This window comes from Chrysochloris asiatica, unplaced genomic scaffold, assembly GCF_000296735.1.
Source record: "Chrysochloris asiatica unplaced genomic scaffold, ChrAsi1.0 scaffold00020, whole genome shotgun sequence".
Lineage (NCBI taxonomy): Eukaryota > Metazoa > Chordata > Mammalia > Afrosoricida > Chrysochloridae > Chrysochloris > Chrysochloris asiatica.
In genome coordinates, this window is record NW_006408538.1 from 20,121,853 (window position 1) to 20,143,801 (window position 21,949).

Consider the following 21,949-nt stretch of genomic DNA (forward strand, 5'->3'; position numbering starts at 1 on the left):
TAAATTATTATATATGCCTGAGTGGGTTTTTTTGTTTGTGTGTTTTTTAAAAAAGCTAAAGTGGATAGAGAGAAATACTTTTAACTGATGGTATATGAAGGGGATTATAATCAATATAATGAAACAAGTTATATGAATTGTTGAATGTGAAACTGATGATGTGCCCTGTAAACTTTCACTCAATCCACGATAAAAACCTTAAAAAAAAAAAAAAAGATCGTTTCAGGATCGATCCTGAAGTACAGTGCTGTCAGTGATAAGTTAATATTCATAAGCAGAGAATACCAGAAAGATACTTACCTGTGCTTTATTTACTACGCAAAGGCTTTCGATTGTGTGGATCATGACAAGCTATGGACAACAATGCAAAGTATTAGTATTCTGGAACACTTAATTGTGCTCATGAGAAATCTGTACATGGATTTAGAGGCAGTCGTTTGAACAGAACATGGCAACACTGAATGGTTTAAAATTAGGAAAGGTGTGCAACAGAGGTGTATTCTTTCACCATACTTATTTAACCTGTATGCTTAGCAAATCATCCAAGAAGCTGGCTTATATTGAAGAAAAACATGGCCTCAGAATTGGAGGAAGACTTATTAACAATCTGCAATATACGGATGATACAACCTTGATTGCTGAAAGTGAAGAGGACTTAAAATGTTTACTGATGAAGATCATAGAGCACAGCCTTCGATATGGAGTACATCTCAGTGTAAAGAAGGAAGGATAACATGTTTGTTAAGGTAGAGGATCAGAGAAAAAGAAGAAGATCCCCAGAAAAATGGGTTGGCAAAGTGGACAGATGGGCTTAAGCATGGCAACAATTGTGAGGTTTGCCCAGGACCGGGCAGTGTTTCCTTCTGTTGTGCATAGGGTCGCTATGAGTCGGTACGGATGGCTCCTAACAACAAAAACTCATTGTCTAGCCTTCATATGTATCTGAGGTGATTGAAAGTAGCAAGACTCGGGCCAGACAAATTTTAGTGCTTGAAGTGACAGCTTTGCTTTGTAATATTTTCAAGAGGTCTTTTGCAGATTAGTCCAGTGCAGTGCATTGTTTAATTTCTTGACTGCTGCTTCCTAAGGCATTGATTGTGGATCCACATACATTGAAATCCTTGGCAGTGTCAGTCCTTTCTCTGTTTTATCATAATGTTTTCTGGTCCAATTGTGAGGATTGTTTTCTTTATGTTGAGACATAGTTCATACTAAAGGTCATATGTAATCCTTAGTCTTCATCAGTAAGTGCTTCAAGCCTTTACTGATATGTCATGTTCGTATTGTAAGTTGTTAATGAGGCGTCTTCCAATCTTGATGTTGTGTTCTTCTTCATATAATCCAAATTCTTGTATTATTTTCTCAGTATACAGAGTGAATAAGTGTGTTGAAAGAATACAGTCCTGACATACACCTTTCCTGATTTTAAACCATGGAGTGCCCTCATGTTCTGTTTGAAAGTCTACTTCTTAGTCTTTATACAGTTTCCTCATGAGCAAAGTTAAATGTTCTGGAATTCCTCTTCTTTGCAGTGCTATAATTTATACAGTAAAATGCCTTTCAATAATTGATAAAACAAAAGTAAACATCCGTGGGAAGAGACAGTGGAAAAGTTCAATATCATCAGCCAAAACAAGGTCCAACTGTGGAACCACACCATCAATTGTGAGGATATTGCAGAACCAGCTAATAGGGTCACTGTGAGTTTGAACAGACTTAATAGCACCTAACACCACCATCCAACAACAACAACAAACCTCTTCCTAGTAGTTCTCTGCTTTCTGCCAGGTTTCACCAGAAATCATCAGATAATCTCTTGTTTTGTTCTTCTTTTAAATCCATCTTGAATTTCTGGCAGCAGTGAAGAAATCAAACGATGTATTTCATTAGGCAAATCTGCTGCACAAGACCTTTTTGAAGTGTTGAAGAGCAAAGATGTCAGCTTGAGGACTAAGGTGTGCCTGACCCAAGCTATGGTGTTTTCAGTAACCTCATATGCATGTGAAAGCTGCACAATGGGTAAGAAAGACCATAGAAGAATTGATGCTTTTGAGTTATGGTGTTGCAGGAGAATATTGAAAGTGCCATGGGCTGCCAAAAGAACCAGCAGATCTGGCTCCTTGGAGGCCAGGATGGCTAAACTTCATCTCATACTTCGGACATTTTGTCAGGAAGGATATCATGTTTGGTAAGGTGGAGGGTCAGAGAAGAAGAGGAAGACCTCCAGTGAGATGGATTGGCAAAGTGGCAGCATCAGTGAGCTCCAGCGTGGCAACAATTGTGAGGTGGCTCAGGTCTGGGCAGTGTTTCGTTCTGTTGTGCATAGGTTCGCTATGAGTCAGTACCATCTCGATGGCACTTAACAACAGACTATGTATGACTAGGGAAGCGCAACCTTCTCAAAGTATGTTGACGTCTTCATGACATGGATGGAGCAAAGCTTTCTGGACCTTTATTTATGCTATAGCACAATTCAGAATGAGAAGAAACAGCTGCAAACCTCCATTAATAACAGGAATATGGCAAATGTATGAATTTGGAATTCGTACATTTGGGAAATTCCAATTTGGAAAGTTGGAATTCATTAGAGCTTAAATTGAATGTATAAAAAATTATATTTTAGGAATTTGTAAGCTGAAGTGTACTTACATTGTCTGTTTTGAGTTGGACAGTCATATGTAGCGCTGCAGGATAATGCTCTGGACCACAAGGTCAGTTTGAACTGCGACGTTGGCTGTTCAAACTCACCAGCTGCTTCTTGGAAACCCTATCTGTACAGGGTTGCTATGAGTTGGAACCAACTCAAGAGCACTTCACAACAACAAATAATCTATGCTGGGAATGACAAATTGAAGAGGAATGATGTCATATTACTGGTCAAAAAGATTGTTTCAGGATCGATCCTGAAGTACAGTGCTGTCAGTAATAAGCTAATACTCAGAAGCCTTCAAGGAAAATCCATTAATACAACTGTTCACATTTTCATCATAAGCTTTGTTAAGTTTTAAATGTAAAGATGAATAAGTAACATCACAGTAAACATGGCAAACATTGACGTTGTCAAGGATTTCATTTTACTTGGATCCACAATCAATGCAATGAAAGCAGCAATCAATCAAGAAATCAAATGACATATTGCATTGGGCAAAATTCTCTGTGAATTGTTAAAATGCAAAGGGTTTTTTGTTTTTGTTTTTTAATGTTTTGTGAATTATGTGATAGTTTACATGGGAGAACATTAGCTTTACATTCATCCTCTCATATATTGTTTCATTGTCATGGTTACAATCCCCTCCATGCATCATCAGCCAGTCAAAGAGTATACCCTACAAGCCTGCCCCCTGGTCGTCAGCACACAGTCCTTCTATCTCTGGGTCTAAGACTCCCCATCTGCTCCATCTCTCCACATCATCGTCTCTGCCTCCATCTCTGGCATCACTGTTTCTCTGGGTAGGTCCCGCACTCTGCTCTTCATGGTCCCAGGGACCTCCGCTCCTGGACTGCAAAGTTAATCACTCCCCTCCTTTTGCTGCAAAACATCTACCTTTACATTTCCAAACTCACAGTCAGTCCTGATAGCAATTACTCACTATTGTACTACAAGAGTCCTATCCCCATCTCCTTTCATCGGCCTAGTCCAGACAGATTGGGTACCACTCAGTGGAGATTCTGCCTTCTCTGCGCACTCTGGATCTAGATTACCTCTTGAAAGCTTGTAAACCAGTCACTTCTTGCCTTTGTAGTCCCCCATTTTAGGTAGTCAATGTCCAAGTTGCCCATCCCTGTCTACTCTGTATATGGAGGGGGTGGGAATGATCCTCACTGTAAAGATCTGTTCCCTCTTTTGAGCTACTGCATCCATAGGTGTAGGTCAAGTTCATCAAATTGTATCAGATTACTCTTTTTTCCTCTTCTTTTTTCTTCTAGTTGAGCTCTGATCACCCAGTCATTGAAGCCAGGTCAAGTGGGTATTATCTGCAAGTGTGGGTGTTCTTGTGCATATGCCCTCTCTTCTTATCAGCTAGACACTTCACTCTCCACTCTAGTCTTCTGTGGCTATGATACTGACTCTGGGCATTAGCGTCCCTAGGTCTTGTCACACTACTGGCCAACCAGGTCTATACCCAGGTTCACAGGAGTCTGTTGAACATGGTAGGACTTAGCTCACAGCTTCATTGCTGTTTTTCCCTCACTTCCCCTTATTGATGATGAACTTGGTCACCAATCAGAGCACATGTCTGCTCGTGTATTCCCTATTAAGGGTAAAGGTGTTTTTTTGATGACTAAGGTGCACCTAACCCAAGCTATGGCATATTCACTTGTTTCTTTGGCTTGTGAAAATTGGATAATGAATAAGGAAAACAGAAGATGAATTAATGCCTTTGGATCATAGTGATGTTAAATATGCTGTGGACTGCCAGAAAAATGAACAAATATGTATTCAAAGGAGTACAGCCCCAATGCTTGTTAGAAATAAGGTCGATGAGACTTTGTTTCATGTACTTTGCCCCTAGAAGAAGGATGTCATGCTTGGAAAATAGAGTCCATGAAAAAGCGGAAGACCCTCAACCAGATGAATTGTTGCAGTGGCTTTAGCAGTAGGCACAAACATAGCACTATATCATGGGGATGGCAACAGACCAGGCAGTGTTTCCTTCTCAAGGCAACAATAGGTTGGAAACACATAGGGTGAGTTGTTCTTTCTGGGATAATAGGTAAACGATGAATCCCTGAATGAATAGACTCTGCTAATAACTTTCCTTTCCTTCAGATTTGTTTGTTTTTGAAAATAACTAATTTCCTGGTTATTAAATTAATGAATGCTCATTGTATAAATGTTGTTAATAGAAATGTACAAGAATAAAAATAGAACCACAGGTATGCCTAACACCCAATAACCAGCTATGTAGCCTATTTCAATTGTGTCTGTCTTTTTTTTTCCCGTCTTTGTTCTAGTGTTCCTAGAATCCCATGGGCCTTTGCTATGACAGAAGTATGTGGCATGATTTTGTGCTATATTTGGCTCCTAGTTCTTCTTCTCCACAAACACAGGTAACTCACTTACTCCTTTAAAAGATTACCTGTCTTTTGCCTTTCTTATGTAGTAGTCATCAAATCTTATTTTTTATTATGCAGTTTCATAATTTCCTTCTCTGACCAGTATAATACAGTTATCGACAAAAGAAATTGTTTTGAGTTTGATTAACAAAAAGGTTAGCCTAAGATAATGCCTGCTTATTTAGTAATATTCTGAATGCATTTTGCAGGGACAGATAGATCAGAGATGGGGATGATCAGCCATGATCCATCATTGACGGTTAAACATTAAAAATTAAGCTAAACATCATTGACAGGTTTAGCTTAATTTAGAAACAGACAAGAAATGTCCTTTTTTATGGTGGAGAGAAACTCCTCCAAGGTATTTTTTAGATGTATGGATAGAAAAAATTGTTCTCTGCATTGTGAGGTCCATTAAAGAAGAGATGATTTTGCATATCATTTCTGCATTTCAGGTTGTATAGGAAGTTGCTATATAAGTGAAGTTTCCTTTGGTACTTTAACTAAAGAAATATTAAGGGAAGTTTTTTTTTTTTTTAATTAAAAAAAAGCAAGTGTTAGAGGAAAAAATTACTTGATTTAAGGCAAAATATAGTAAAAAAGAGTTTAAAGAACTATAAAGTTAGTGGATATTGTATCAGCTATTCATTGTCTCTAGATCACTTTCTTGAATTTTTTATTCTCTCTCCTCACCAGGGAGTGATTGAGGTCAACCACAGAGGTGGCTTCATTCCTAAGCAGCAGTTATTTCAGTGCTTTGAAGGTGAAAAGAAAGGCTGATGGTTGCTATTCTTGTCTCGCTTTTAGGCCCTGTTGACCCTCATCATCTCCTGTTTTAGAGCAATATTTTTAACTCTGGAATGTGTAAAGCAAATGTGGTTTAAAAAAATGTATCTCTGCTGCTTTCTGATTTAACTTTGCCTCACAAGACCCATGCGTCTGAATTTTTTCACTCTTCACAGCAGGAAAAAATTTAGCTTTTGTAGGAAACTTTGGTAGGTTTAAGAAAGCTTAGCCATAATCAGTTAAATGCAAGTGTTGATGTTTAATTAGTGTTTCAGAAATTGTGTTCTTTAATAGATGGTGCCTAGTCATTCTGACCACAGTAGAAGGTCCAGTATAAAATAAGAGAAAAATGTAGAACAGTATTCAAATTCTTTACCTAAAAAAAACCAAAAAACGATTTACTGGACCAGTAGACACTAGAAGAAACCCCAAGACTACTGCCCTAAGATGCTTTTTAAACTTAAACTGAAGCTACTCTTGGAGGTTACCTTTAAACCAAATAGTTGATTAGTTTATATATTTAAATACATTGTGGGAATTGTCACCAAAGTGAGAGAACAATTTTTGTAGACATTGTTAAATGGAAACCTAATTTGCTGTGTAAACTTTCACCTAAAACACTAAATATTTTTTTAAAAAATGGTTATCTGTGTGCCGCTTAAGGAACTCTGATAGCACAGTGGTTAAAGCACTCCTCTGATAACCAGAACGGCCACAGTTCAAACCCACCCAGAGGCTCCATGGGAGCTGTGACATCCTGCCTCCATAAAGACTTAACACTGCAGAAACCCTATGGAGCTCTGACTCTGCCCTATTGGGTCACTGTGAATTGGAACCAACTCAGTAACAGTGGATTCATTTGGTTTACATACTGCTCATTAGAATAACCTGGGTGCTTGTTAACCTGGATACCTGGCTCCATCCTAGGTGTGCATATTGAAGTTTGAAATATACTTAGCCTTGTGTTCAGGGCTTTTTTTGTTGTGGGCAGAAGCATTTTTTTAAAAGCCTCATAGATAGTTCCTGCCCTCAAGACTCTTTCTTGTCTCTTGTTTGGAGGGATAACGTATATTTTATAAAGATGGTGGTGTCAGAGTGCAGTTCATTGTTTGTCAAATTATGTTATTCAAAATTTTTGTTTGAAATCTGTTGCTGTCTCTGAAATTTAATATTTTATAGCTTAAGTGAATAAGTTAAAATTTGTATTGGATAGCTAAATTTGTAACTAGTTTATCATGCTGTGGTTACGAACCAGGCGGCTAATAACTTCAGGATCAGCAGTTTGAAACTACCAGCTGTTCCACTGGAGAAAGATGAGGCTTTCTGTTCCCGTAAAGATTTATAGCCTTGGAAAGCGCTGTACACGCGACACATAACAATAGCAGCAATAGAGGCAACATTTTTTTAAAACCCTAAAATCACAGGTTGTTTCATTTGATTTCTCTTAAATGACTTATGAGCAACTTATGACTAATAGGACTAATTGACTAGTACTAAGCACTAGTCTTGTTGTAAAGTGCCATCAAGTCAATTCTGATTCCTAGCAATCCTGTATAGGGTTACCAAGGATCCCCTGGTGGGTTTGAACTGCTGACCTTGAGGTTCAAAGTCCAGTGCTGATCCTGCAGCAGCACACCAGGATTCCAGGTTTTAGTTTCTCTTTATAGAACTCTTTATATTTTACCTATGAAACAGTGCCCTTTGAATTTTATTTAAAGTTGTACTCTTCACATAGCCACAAGTGGCTATTTAAATTTAAACTGATTAAAATAAAGTAAAATTTTAACATTTTACTCATCATAGTTGGAATGCTCACAAGCCACCTGTAACTAGTGATTGTAGGATGGGGCCAGTAAGAGAACATTTTCATGATTGTAGTAAGTTCTACTGGATAACGATGCTGTTCTACTAGATAACGATGCTGTAGTAGATGTCTCTAAGATCCTGTCCTCTTGAAGAGTCTAGGTGTTTGTTTCCTTTCTTGTTTTCCCTTTAAGTAAACATTTTATGTTTGGAGTTTTGGGGTTTGTTTTCTTCTGATCTTTTCCCCTTTTTCGTTGCTCTGTTCACAGGTCAATACTTCTGCGAAGGCTCTGTAGTCTGATGGGCACTGTATTCTTGCTTCGCTGCTTTACTATGTTTGTGACCTCCCTCTCCGTGCCTGGACAGCACCTACAGTGTACTGGAAAGGTACTCTGCTACCTTCTGTATCATTCTTTCTTGTTGGGTTGGTGATTCCATATATGCAATCGGGATGGCATTTTGCTTTAATATTAAAATGTTTTGGTATTTTTTTCAGTATTTGCAGTACTCTAGAAATAATTTGGCAGCAGTCTTAAGCCGGAATTTACCTCCTATTACTTTCATCCAACTAGCTCTACCTAGTGGAGCTAACATCAAAAAATGTGTCTTTTAATTACCATTTTCCTTCCTTGGACTAAAAGGAGCCCTGGTGGCACAGTAGGTTCAAACCCACCAGCTGCTCCATGGGAGGAAGATGAGGCCGTTTGCTTTCATAAATATTTACAACCTCGGAAACTTGAGGGAGCAGTTCTACTTTCTCCTATAAGATCACTGTGAGTTGGAATCAACTCCACAGTAGTGGAGTTTGTTTGTTATTGTTAAGTGTCATCAACTCATAGCAATACTGTATAGGGTTCCTGAGGAGCAGCTGGTGGGTCTGAACTGCCGACCTTGTATTTGAAGTCCAGGGCTGATCTTACAGCACCACACCAGGAGTCCTCAGTGTTGTTAGTTCCTCATGTACAATGGCTCTGGTACCTTCACTGTCCTCATCACTCCATTCTTTTTTTTATTAACATTGCAGTTTGACCATTTTCCATTTAAAATACCCAGTCTTCCAAGCTTTGTTGTTTTTTTTCCCCAAGCTTTGTTTTTTCTGAAATATTCACACTGATGGATGATGTATTTATGTTTTATGGTCTGTAGCTTGTTGTTTGGGTACACTGTAGACATAGCTTGTCTTTCTGGATAAACAGAGGAGAGATTATGCAGATAGGAACAGAGAGAGAGGGTAATGAGTTCTTTACAAAAAGAAAAATTTTAAAGCCTTTAAAAATCACCTGTACTATAAATACAAAATCTGCTGTTGTGACTCTTTATATTTGAACAAAATAGTTTATTATACTATTTTTTGAGCCTCTATGCTTTAGTTTTGTGTTCCCAACTCAAATATATGTAGTAACACTTTTTTTCTTCTTTTTTCGCTTTCTGTTGTGCTTCAGGTGAAAGCTTACAGATCACATGGTTTTCCATTCAACAGTTCATATACGTTTTGATTTGTGACATTGATTGTAATCCCCATAGTTAACAGCACTCTGTCCACGTCCTCCCTGTGTTTCCTTCGCCCATTGTCTTCTTTCCTATCCCTTCCTGCCTTCTCAGCTTCATTTGAGAAGAGCACCTTTTTTGTTATTGTATATTTTTTTCAAATTTTTTAATGTGAATTGAGTGATAGTTTACATGGGAGAACATTGGTTTTATACTCATCCTGTTGTGTTTTGTTTCATTGCAATGATTACAATCCCCTCTGTGCATCATTCAACAGTATTTGCTTCTATTCCCTCTCTTTTTTTTTTTTTTTTTGCATGTACACAGAATCACTCAGGAATATATAATCATTTAAAACCAAAAGAAACCAAGAGGTGCATCCTATAAGCCTGCTTTCTGGCTGCCAGCACACAACCTTTCTCTTTCCATGAGTCTAGAGTCCTCAACTTCTCCTCCTCTCCATGTCATCATCTCTGCCTCCATCACTGGTGTCGCCACTTCTCTGGACAGGGTCCCACATTCCGCTCATGTTCTTCTCCCTTGATGGCCCTAGGGTCCCCTGTTCTTGAACTATAAAATTAACTACTCCCCCCTTTAGGTTACAAAATTTCTACCTTTATAGTTGTGACCTTTGCAAATTCATTATGATAACAATTACTCACTATTGAATCATAAGAATTTTATCCCCATCTCCTTTCACCAGATCCCTCTTAACAAAATTTGATAAAGAAAACAAGTGTAAATTGCTACAGTTTGATGAATTTGACCTATACTTACGGATATAGTAGCTCAAAATACAAACTGAGACGCAAGGAGTCTTCACATCAAGGATCAATCCTGTCCCCTCTGTACACGGAGTTGACAGGGATGGCAACTTAGATATTGGCTACCTAAAATGGGGAGGCGATAAGGGCATGAAGTGACTGGCTTACAAGTTTTCAAGAGGAAGTTTAGTTTTAGACTGTGTGTGGGACTGGGGGGTGGGGGGTAGAATCCCCACTGAATAGTTTTCATTTTTTTGTTACTTTAATGCTGTTTGTAATTTGTAAAACAAAATTAAGTGTCAGGTCTTCTACTGCAGTATAAATAGCTGAAATACCAACAAGAGAAGATTAAGCTAGCAAAGGAGATCAAGAACTAAAAATATACCCCTGAGCTGCACAGTGATAAAACCTTGTCTAGGCTTTAGGAATACTTAAACTATGTCTCTAAGTGAGCATACTGAAATGTTGTTTTTACGTTTAAACTTTTCACAATATAACATACTATTATATGTTATACTTAAATATGTGCCTATATATACAACTGCAACAGTATTATTTATATATTTCTGTGTAATTTATTGTGGTGCTTTAGCAAAAGCACTAGACTGCTAATCTCAGTCAAGGTCGTCAAGGTCGGCAATTCAAACCAACCAGTCACTCCTCAAAAACCGTATGCGGGGTTGCTATGAGTTGGAACTGATTTTTAACAATAACATATAATTTAAATTTTATAGTAAGCATATATAACTTTATAAGTAGACATTTTACTTAAAGATTTCCTTTGTCTCATGGTCAGTTTGGTGGTTGTGTGCCGTTGAGTTGGTTCCAACTTATAGTGACCCCATTTTCAAGGAGCAACTGGTGGGTTTGAACTGCTGGCCTTGAGGTTAGCAATCCAGTGTTTATCCTACAGCACCACAGTAAATTATATAGAAATGTATAAATTAAAATAAATAGTATTGTTAACAGTTGTATATATAGCAACATATTTAAGTGTAATGTTTAAAAGTATATTAGTAAATACATAAATATAAAAACAAAGTATACTTATACACAGACATATAGATAGATACTTTAAAAATAAAAGATAGGATTGTAGGAAAGGCTAATTTTTCACGACTGTCATTAATATATATGTTGTTGTTAAGTACTGTGGAGTCGGTTCCAACTCATAGAGAAGGGGTTTTCAAAAAGCTTGTGGAGAAGGGGGAGGGAAATGAAAGAACAAAGCCAACAGGTTTGCATGAATTAAGTGGGACCTAGGTAAATAATGATGTATGCACAACTTTGGAACAACAGGGCTCTTGGATACAGGGATTGGGGCATGGTTGGAATGGGGAAAAGGGAAATAATGTTAAGATTCTTGTCTGTCTTTTGAATCTTGGTTTTTCTTGCATTATATTATAAAATAGACACTGGAGGGGAAGAGGAAGGAATAGCCAGAAATATCACCATAGAAAGCTTGTAAGTCCGTCTTCTGCCTATAACTGATTGGAATACCTAAAATGGGGTTGCAACCTGCCCAGTGAAGGAGGCTTCCTGCGAAGCCACTGAATTACATAAGACCATAGGTGGAATCCTGAACTACATCCAGAATCTTCTGAGATGGAAAATCTCCACTTGAAAGGACAAGCAGACCAGCCTGGAACGGCTAGAAGAACTGAAGATACATCTTGAAAGAAAGACCAACAGGAAAAATACAAAACAATATAGGCAGTCTGACTGATTACTACAAGAACAAGCAAGTTGCTCACCCAGGAGACATCAAGGCAAGTGGTTGGGTCCCCTCAGGGCAAACCCCCTTCTAAGACTAAGACTCAATAGAAATACATGCTCTGATTGGTGACCATATTGGTCACGATAAGGGGAAGTGTGGGAAAAACAGCAATGAAGCTGTGAGCTAAGCCCTACAACATTCAGTAGACTCTTGTGCACCCTGGTGGAGACCTGGTCCACCAGCAGTGTGGCAAGACCTGGGAACTCCTGGGCCCAGAGTCAGTGACATAGCCACAGAGGACTAGAGTGGAGAGTGAAGCATTCCGCTGATAAGAAGAGAGGGAATATGCATAAGAACACCCACACTTGCAGATAATACCCACTTGACCTGGCTTCAATGACTGGATGATCAGAGCTGAACTAGAAGAAGAAAGAAGAGGAAAAAAAGAGTAATCTGATACAATTTGATGAACTTGATTTACGCCTATGGATTCAATAGCTCAAAAGAGGGAACAGATCTTTACAGTGAGGATCATTTCCACCCCTTCCATACACAGAGTAGACAGGGATGGGCAACTTGGACATTGGCTACCCAAAATGGGGAGCCTATAAAGGTAAGAAGTGACTGGCTTACAAGCTTTCAAGAGGGAACCTAGATCCAGAGTGCGTGGAGGAAGGTAGACTCTCCACTGAATAGTATCCAGTCTGTCTAGGTGGGCTGATGAAATGAAATGCAGATAGGTCGCTTGGGATGCAGTAGTGAATAATTGTTATCAGGACTTACTGTGAGGGTTGGAAGTGTAAAGGTAGACATTTTTTGTAGCAAAAGGAGGGGAGTGATTAGCTTTGCAGTCTAGGAGTGGAGGTCTTCTGGGACTATCAAGGCAGAAGAGCAGAGGGCAGGACCCTACCCAGAGAAGCAGTGATGCCAGAGATGGAGGCAGAGACGATGACGTGGAGAGATGGAGCAGCTGGGTACTTTAGACCCAGAGATGGAGAGGGACTGTGCACTGACGACCGGGGGGCCAGGCTTGCATGCAATCCTTTGACTGGCTGATGATGCATGGAGGGGATTGTAACCATGGCAATGAAACAATATATGATAGGATGAATGTAAAGCTAATGTTCTCCCATGTAAATGATCACATAATTCACAATAAAACATTAGGGGGAAAAAAAGCTTGTGGAAAAATGGAACTAAAATATAATGGAATTTTTCCATGAACTTTTTGAAACCCCCTCATGCCTGTCAGTTTCACCACCCCTTTCCCTATACTGTTTATTATCAGTCTTTAGAGTCAGTGCTCTTCTGATTAATATAAGACAATATCTAAAACTTTGTGATCTTATTTGTTATACTTAAATATATTTTGAATGTTAAGTCAGGATAGAATGTTTTTTTCTCAAATGGTATGTTAATTGATTAGGAGAAATTTAAATGAAGAAAAATCTAGGCTATACTGAAGAAGAGAGTTTGTCTCCTGTAGCTGGGGGGATTTAATTGTGGGACAGCCAGTGAAGAGGATGGACACACATAGGACTGGGACCTGTAGAGACCATCTCTCTATAGTAGGAATCAACCTGGTTTCTGACTCTAATACTTGTGGGGTTTTTTGGTTTTGTTTTTTAAATACTAGTTCTATCTGGTCATTTCTATTTGAATCTGCCCTAAATACATTTAATTGCTTTGAATGATAATCTACTTATTGACCTGTATTAGTTGAAGAAATTGTTAAAAATAGAAAGTTTAAAAGGTTATAGCTAACAATTAAATTTCTTGCAATGAACTCCATAAGCATTTTTATTGTAACAAATTAATTGTATGAAATTGTATTCCCAGGTGTAGGGAGATTGAGGACAGAACCAGGAGCATGCCTATTTGTGAAAATTAGCAGTGCCTTCTTACCTTTGGGAAAGAGAATTTCTACCCCTTATTTCCTCAGCGTGTCCTGTTCATTTTACTGTGAAGTGTTTGAGTTTGGAATTTTTTTGAAGACTATGGGGGACACTTAAGATGAGAAGGGATAGGGAGACGAGTAATGGAGCCATATTTGCTTTCTGTTGACTGGTTTTGCTTGTTTCCTGCCTTTGGCTGAGACATATTTCTGGTGGTCTCTTCACTGCCTGCTTTTTAAAAAAATTTCTCTGATATCTGTAACCCTATTTTCATTAGAAATCATTGTACTTGCTCAATGTCTTCTTTTTCCTTTTCTCCGATAGTAAATTGCTCTCCCTTTCCTGCCCTCAACTGTGAAAGAAAAGGAAAGCTGGAGAGTGTGTAATCAACAGGTTAGATTTCTGAGAGTGTGATATGGAATAAAGGTTTTATTTTGGCCTTTTTGTTTCTGTTTAAGACATGGAGTGGTTTTTGTTGTTGTTGTTGCTGAGTTCATTGCTGCTTCAAATAAAATTGAGATTCTTTTACCAGGGAAGAAAGGGGAAATGTATATTGAATGGTAGCCATTGATCTCTCTTCTGGCCTATTTCTTATTGGCAAAAACAACTGTGATATGGGGTTTTAAAGTTTAGGTATATTTTTGTGTTATAATGCTATAGGAGCCTTGGTTGCATAGTGATTATGAGCTGGGCTGCTAATGACAAGAATAGCTGTTCAAAAGTATGATCTGCTGCACTGGAGAAAGATGAGGTTTTCTGCTCCTTTAAAGCTTTGCAGCCTTGGAAACCCACCCTATCAGGTTCACTGTGAGTCAGAACTGACTGGATGGTTCACCACCACCACTATCAGTAGAGGAATTACGTTACATTGATTTCATTTAATTACCAAAACATTTTTGTGTGTAACCAATCTTGACTACCCATTTTTAAGGTTTGTCCAGAATTAGACAGGGGAAGGGTTGGGACCTGTTTACTTTTGTTTAGTTATTTCCTACTAGTCACTTAGCATTTGAATTTCAGTGGGAGTGGATTTGGGAAGCCCCCATTTGTCTAATTATTTGCAACACTGATTCATTGAAGTGTTTATTTCTTTGCAGATATATGGCAGTGTATGGGAGAAATTACACCGGGCCTTTGCCATTTGGAGTGGCTTTGGTATGACCCTGACTGGCGTTCACACTTGTGGAGATTATATGTTCAGTGGCCACACAGTTGTCCTAACTATGCTGAATTTCTTTGTCACCGAATGTAAGTATTCTTTAGTGCTACAAAATTAATGTTAGATGGCAGGCTGCAGAGGAGACTATGGGAAGGGTATCAAGCCCTATGAAGAATGGGCAAGACAGACTAACATAAGAAGCATGTGACTAAGAGGCACTGGAAGGACTGTGGTTTAAAAATTATCTTTCTGTCCTTTTCCCAGATACACCAAGAAGCTGGAATTTCTTGCACACTTTATCCTGGGTTCTCAACCTCTTTGGAATCTTCTTCATTTTGGCTGCCCATGAACATTATTCCATTGATGTGTTTATTGCCTTTTATATCACAACAAGACTATTTTTGTACTATCATACTCTGGCCAATACCAGAGCTTATCAGCAGAGTAGGAGAGCAAGAATTTGGTTTCCCATGTTTTCTTTTTTTGAATGCAATGTTAATGGTACAGTACCTAATGAATATTGTTGGCCATTTTCAAAACCAGCAATAATGAAAAGACTAATTGGTTGAAGACAGTATCTTTGTAACAGATTCATGATTAAACAGACAGTAGTTGTTGAGAATGAATGACTTTGCTTTCTCTTCCTAGGTTGTGCCTGGAGGCCTTGCCTTTTGACTTGTATATTGACAAAGTAAAGCTCCCTGTTCTGAGCAAGGCTGTGATTATAAACAGTAAGGAGCAATCAAGAGTCCTTACATAGCTGTTTGAACAAAACTTAAATACGTGTTCTCCTCCTTAGTCCTCAAGCAGAGTTAATGTTTGTGATTGAAGTCAGGCTGTTGTCAGTTCCTATTGAATGTTTACTTATTGAACTTAAGTAAATCAATTTAAGCAGTTAGCAGATTGAAAGATTTTTATTGATTTCCCAGTAGGACTCTAATGAAGAAATATTTTTTGAGATTCCTTGTCGTCTTCAAAGGAAAAGCCTCTATCAAGTGAGCAATACTTGTTCTTTGAACTGTTTTCTATGTCTGATTAGAAAATGCAACTCTGAAAAGTAATCCGCTTCATTGATATATTTTTGCTTTCTAAACTGTCTTTAAGAAAAGTTACTGAAAATACCAGGATGCCTGAAACAAAGGAAAAAAATGAACAGGGCAATGGATGAGGTGACATAGTACTGATGAGGAAGCTGCTTGTCTCCTCATTAATGTAAATGTAGTGCTGGCATTTTTCACCACAAATATAACAAAATATGCAGTTCCTATTTTACTCTGAGGATTCAGTATGACTATCAGTAAGTATTCATGAGGGAAAATTGCTGCATCCATGAAAATAGAATTGACTTTGTCCTAGTGATGTAGGCACCCGGAATAACTTGGTGCTATAGTTGTTAGTTAGACAAATGACAGCCCAGTTTTATGCTTTTTTAATGATGTTACTTAATGAAAAAAATAGGAGTGTTTTACCAGTTGTTAGGTAAAGGTCTAAATGTCCTTAAATAGGGAAGTATGCATGCAAATAATTCTTTCTTCTTCTGAATGAAATTTATAACAGGTTTCAGACATCACTTTTTGAGTTTTGAAATTTTTCATTCTTGTTCATCAGAAGTGAACAGTCTAAGACATTTTGGATACTAAAAGGTTTTGTTATTTTTGAATTTTAAATACGATGTGTACATACATTCTTTATTTCATCGTATATTGGCAGTCAGAAAATGATAGAACTTAGCTGCTGTTTACATACAACACTAGAAATGTAGTACCTTCTGAAATTTCACCTCTGGTAACATTTGTCATTGTTTTTAATGATTGTGTATAGCCATTATGATAGTAAGGTGATTCTAGAGGTGAGCTTAGCCTCTTGAAATATTAATTGTGTAGTCTTTACATTCCTCTTTAAAACAAGAAATTAGAAAAGGTGCTGGCATGCTGAGATCTAAAGTTAGTTCTCTCGGCGGAAGCCTGCTCCTTTCTTGCCTAGGTGAAATATTTTGTTTTTGTACTTTAATTTATACCTTAGCCTTTGTATAAGCTATAGAGAGGAGCCTGCATGAATTTGGCAGTATTATGCAAACAAGTTTCAGCCAGTGCTGAATGACCCCAGTTCGTGTCTGCTCAGAATGTTATTTTTTATTTCTCACTTGAGTAGTGTGGTACAAGGCCATTCAAGTTTTATTATGCTTTTAAATCTCACATCAGAATGTTACAGTCTTTTAAATTGTTGGTTCTATTACACATTCAGGACAAAAATGCCAACATTTCATCTAACGATATTATATAATCATGAAGGGTGAAGCATGTTTCCTATGCCAATTAAACTATTTGGCCTTTAAGGTCAAAAGTTGTATTATTGCCATTTTTTCCCCCAAATGGCAACAAAGAACTCAATTTAGCTAGGTAGGGAGGGACTTCTGTTGACTTTTGGAAAGATGTTCGAAAAATTTTGTGGTGACATTAATTCTGAAATGTGAAATAGTACTTAGTGGTAAAATTTCCTAACATCAGTCTTCTTTCCTTCATACGGATTCTGTTCTAGAACAAAGTAGAAAACCATGCAGCTAACTTTGCAGAGCTGTTAACACTGAGAGTGCCTAGGAACAGACTGCAGTGAGGACTGTAAAGTAGCTCTTCAGCCTTGCACTTTTCTCTTACATGTTATGAGAAAAAGGTAAGCTAGATTTGTAATTCATTATTACAGCTAATACAAGGCAGGATTTACATAAGTCAACCATCTCCAGGTCTCTTTCTTGGAAAACTTTGAGACAGAATTCTTTTTCAGTTTTCATTGTTATTTTTGTTGTTTGATGTGAAACCTATGTTTTAGTCACTTTTTCTTTTGTCTGGAAATTTCCACATTTTGTCTTCGTAATTTTTTCCTTATTAAAGTCTAAACCACAGTGAAAGTAGTCTTAATGTTTACATTTTGGGCATGAGTGTGGCTAGGTAGAGAAACATACATTCCTTAGGTCTACATATTTTTCAAACTTTTGTTTGGTTCTGCAGTTGCAGACCTGTGAGAAGCATAAGTCATTAAACATTGAGACCTTAGTAGGATCAAGAAGGTTTCTGGTTTGGGGATGCAAATTAGGAGGGTATACTGAAAGTCCTTGGTGCATTTTTTTATGTTTTTGGGGACAGCAGCATATTTTTTAAAAAGAAAGGAAGAAAGAAAAAGACCAGGTGTAGGGCATTGTCACTGCTAAGTGAAGTGTGAGGGAGTAGGGGATCTTGAAAACGTAAGCTTGCTGTTATCACCAATTCTGAGGAAACTATAGGATTTTCAGAGTGGCTTTCCTATCAGTACCCAGACTTACTAGGGCAAAAATACATCTCTGTGCACACTGAGTTCCTTAGTATCATTTCAAATGAGCTAAACTATAGAGCAACTTAAAATGTATTAGCAAGAAAAACAGTTTGATGTGTGTTAACAAGAAAGACCCATTGACCAGAGTGACCTGCAGCTAGTATAACTAAGTTGTAAGAATGGCACCACAAGTAGTGTGCTATTACTTAGAATTTTAAAAATCCAAAAATTTATAAATGGGGAATAGGGAAGCCAAATCCTTTTAGAGCTGATGTGAAAAAATCTGTTTCAGGGAAATATGTGTGGAAAATGTATATTATAGATTTCATATTCATATTACTAAGCTGCTTTGACTATTCAGTAAAAGGCAATTTCATAACTTTTTTTAAGGATTCCAGTTCTAAAATAGCTAACCAAATTCTTGTTTTCAACAGTCTTTTAACATATTTAATTCTTTGATAGTCTTTTGTAGACTAAACATCATCCTTATTAAGAGTAATAATAATTATCCTTCTTTCAAAGTATCCAGGTATTTGAGATAAGAAAAACTTTTAGAATACTCCAGTTGCTTTTGTAAGTCCTGTTGATTTCATTTAGATGTTTTCAAAGCTGGCAAAGTATGTCCCCTTTAATGCCACTTTTACTTGGCAGTCTAGACAATTTGCATTAGTAAGGTTAGCCTGCAGAGTAGAATTGTTAGTGACATCAAAGGTCAGTCCACTTCAGATGACCAATGAGAAAGGAACAAGTTTTGTTTTGTTGCTGCCTTTGAGTAGCTTTGAAAGACTGAAATTAGTATGGAAGTAGGTTTTGGTTCCTTGTATCACACCCAAACCCTCTAGCAAATGCTACCAATTGTAAACAACTAAAATAGGATCTGTTACTTTGCATCCATGAAGTCTATACACCATATTTCAGCTAATAATAAAGTTGGTTTGTTAGAATATGGTTCTACCCTAAATTAACCAAAGCACTTTTTATTCTGTACTCCATGTTTCAGCATAACAAAGTTTTATGCCTAATAAGAAAGGAGAAGGAAAGAATACTATGTTAATTTCATTGTTATTACTTGCCTCTTGTTTACTACTGGGTTTTCTGAAAAATTGAACATAGATAGCTAAAGGATGTTATCAGTTAGTAATCTCATTTTAAGAATGTTTAATGTTAATAATTTTTCTTCTGAAAAATCTGTAGGTTGTAGTAGACATGGAACAAAGGAAGTGGAAACTAGTATTTAATAAGGAAACAGAGTTAGCTTGGACTGAAATTGGCCTGCTTTATTTTGAGCATTTTACCCAAAGGTCTCCCTGTCTACAGAGAAACTATTATTACTTGAAGATGTGAAAGTTCCTGTGGTAGCCATACCTTGAAGCACAGTATTGTATATAAGTAAATATCTTGACTCTAAATTAAATCCAGATTTAACTAATATATATTATTTTATATCTTTGTTGTATTAAAATGTTTAAAAACACTAAAAATAAAACGTTTGAAAATTGGATTGTAGTGTCTTATTTAAATGTGTTTGTACTATTAATGCAGCTGGCCTGTTTTTTATGAAGCAAAAAGTGTTTTGGGTGTGTTGTTTCAGATGGGTGAGCTCTATGACTTTAAATAATTATATAGATCTGTCTCTTGGCATTTATTAATCCGTAGCTGTCTATTAGATAATCCATTTTCTTTGTAACTTTTTATTGTGATTTTTTTGTGAACGTTTATAGAGTAAATTGGTTTCCCACTCAATAGTTTGCACACATTTTGTTTTGTGACATTAATTACAGTCCTCACAATGTGACAACACTCTTCCTATTTCCTCCCTGTGTTTACCTTTTGTATTCATTCTATTATACTATCCCTTCTTACCTTCTGAACTTAATCCCTAGGCAAATACTGCTCTTTTGATCTTGAATGGCTTATTGCTCTAAGAAGTACTACCTCCCTGATGTTATTGTTCACTTTAGAGACCTATTTATTTGGCTGAAAACTGAGCCAAATGAGTTCAGTTCCAGGCCTGAAAAGGGTCTGAGAGGTTACACAGACCAGTCAGTGTGACCTTTTTCATGATTCTGAGTTTCGTTGTAGTTTCTGCCCACTCTACCCAGGACCTCTTATTGGGATCTCTTAGGAGTGGTCAGTAGTGGTAGCTGGGCACCATCTAATTCCTTCTGGTCCTGGGTCTGGAATTGGTTCCTTAGTCCTTTGGGCTAGTTGTTTTCGTGCAGCTTTGATTTTCCTCACTCTTCTTTGCTCCACATAGGGAAAGACCAGTAGTAGCGCTTTAGATGTCCACTTAAAAATTTTAAGACCCCTGTCACTACTCACCAAAAGTAGTATGTAGAAGATGCCTTAGTGGATGGTATTATGTTAGATAAGCCAATTTTCAGGGAATAGAGGGAAGCAGATAGCTACTTGTTCCTGAATATGTTTAAGTTTTTTTACTTTCTTTTGTCTTTTTGTTTAATTGTAGAAAAAATGGGAAGGTTCCATCCTGTCAAATCAGTATTGAAGATAATGTGGATTACTCCTTTACTAAAGTTTCCATCATGATCACTATTACTATGTAGCCTCTCTGGTGGTGGCCCCAACTCCCTCTCTTTCGAGAATTCAGGGAAATAATAACCTAGAAGAGACCCTGAGGCAGCATGGTGGAATGAAAAATGCCCTGGATTTAGACTCAGTAGGAGTTGCTTGCCTGCCACTGATAACATCAGGTCTTTCCTCTTAGCCTCTATTTAGCCTTATGTATAAAATGTGGGAAAAAAAACAAACAAACATGTACTTTATGGGACTCCTGGCTTGGCGCTATAGGATAAGCGTTGGATTGCTAACCACAAGGTCATTAGTTCAAACCCACCAACAACATACAAGCCTTAGTGGTGCTGTGGGTTAGGCATTAGGCTGCTAACCACAAGATCAACAGTTTCAGTCTTCCAGCCACTCCACAGAAGAAAGGTGAGGCTGTTTGCTCCCATAGAGATTTGCGGTCTTGAAAGCTAGCATATAAGGTCACTGTGCATTGGAATCTACTTGATGGCAGTGGACTTTTTTTGTTTGTTGTTTAAATAGGTTGTATTAAGGATCAGATTGTAAAAGGATAGCTTTACTGATTGAGTACCTGGTAAAATAAAAAATCAGTTGTCATCTAAGTGACCCCATGTGTGTCAGACTAGAACCCCATGTGTGTCAGAACTAGAACACTCCATGGGGTTTTCATTGGTTGGATTTTTAGTAGCTCGCCAGGCCTTTCTTCTAATATGCTCTGGGTGGACTCAAACATCCAGACCTTTGCCTAGCAGCAAAGGTCGTTACTCATTTGTACCATTCATTGAATCCAGCACCTTGTACATAATGCTAAAATTTCAGTTGAGCTTGAAGTCAGTAAGGTCCTGGTATGGATAAGCACTGAATTGCTAACTGTAAGGTCGAGGCTCAAACCTACCAGCCACTCTTTTGAAATCCTATACAGGGTTATTATGAGTCAGAACCGACTCGATGGCACTAACAACAACAACAAATTGCCTTTGGAAATTAATACTCTAGCTAGGAAGAAAACTTCAAAAACTGACAATATTCATTGATGGTATGTTGGTTAGTGTCATCGAGTCAGTTCCAACTCACAGCGACCCTGTATAGGGTTTCCGAGGAGCAGCTGACCTTGGGTTCGCAGTCCAGTGCTGATCCGACAGTACCACAGCAGCAGTTCTGTTTGATAGTATGCATCAGTAGTTTAAAATCTGCTTGAATGAATAGCCTCAGGGATAAGAGAAGGGAGCTAAAACCCTGAGTTCATTTATACAGTTTTTATCCAGAGGTTGGTGTTTTACATATTTGGCTTACTTAGTAAGAAGTAGGGAAAGGAAATGTTCGAACTCACGAAGGGAACAAACACTATGGGAATGAGACTAAATTAACATTTTCATTTCGACGGAAGTTGGAGAGGAAGGGCTCACTGAGAACTGGGGGGTACTAGAAT

General features: G+C 37.8%; 1 protein-coding gene across 1 annotated transcript in view; it reads left to right on the forward strand.

Moving 5' to 3' along the window:
- The window catches only part of SAMD8 (sterile alpha motif domain containing 8), a 71,068-nt gene extending 55,829 nt beyond the window's left edge, over positions 1-15,239 (forward strand). The window contains exons 3-6 of the mRNA XM_006835927.1: positions 4,957-5,052; positions 7,917-8,034; positions 14,609-14,759; positions 14,935-15,239. Of these exons, the coding sequence (XP_006835990.1) occupies positions 4,957-5,052; positions 7,917-8,034; positions 14,609-14,759; positions 14,935-15,239 (670 nt within the window). The remainder of the gene's footprint in view (positions 1-4,956; positions 5,053-7,916; positions 8,035-14,608; positions 14,760-14,934) is intronic.
- Positions 15,240-21,949: the final 6,710 nt, after the last annotated feature.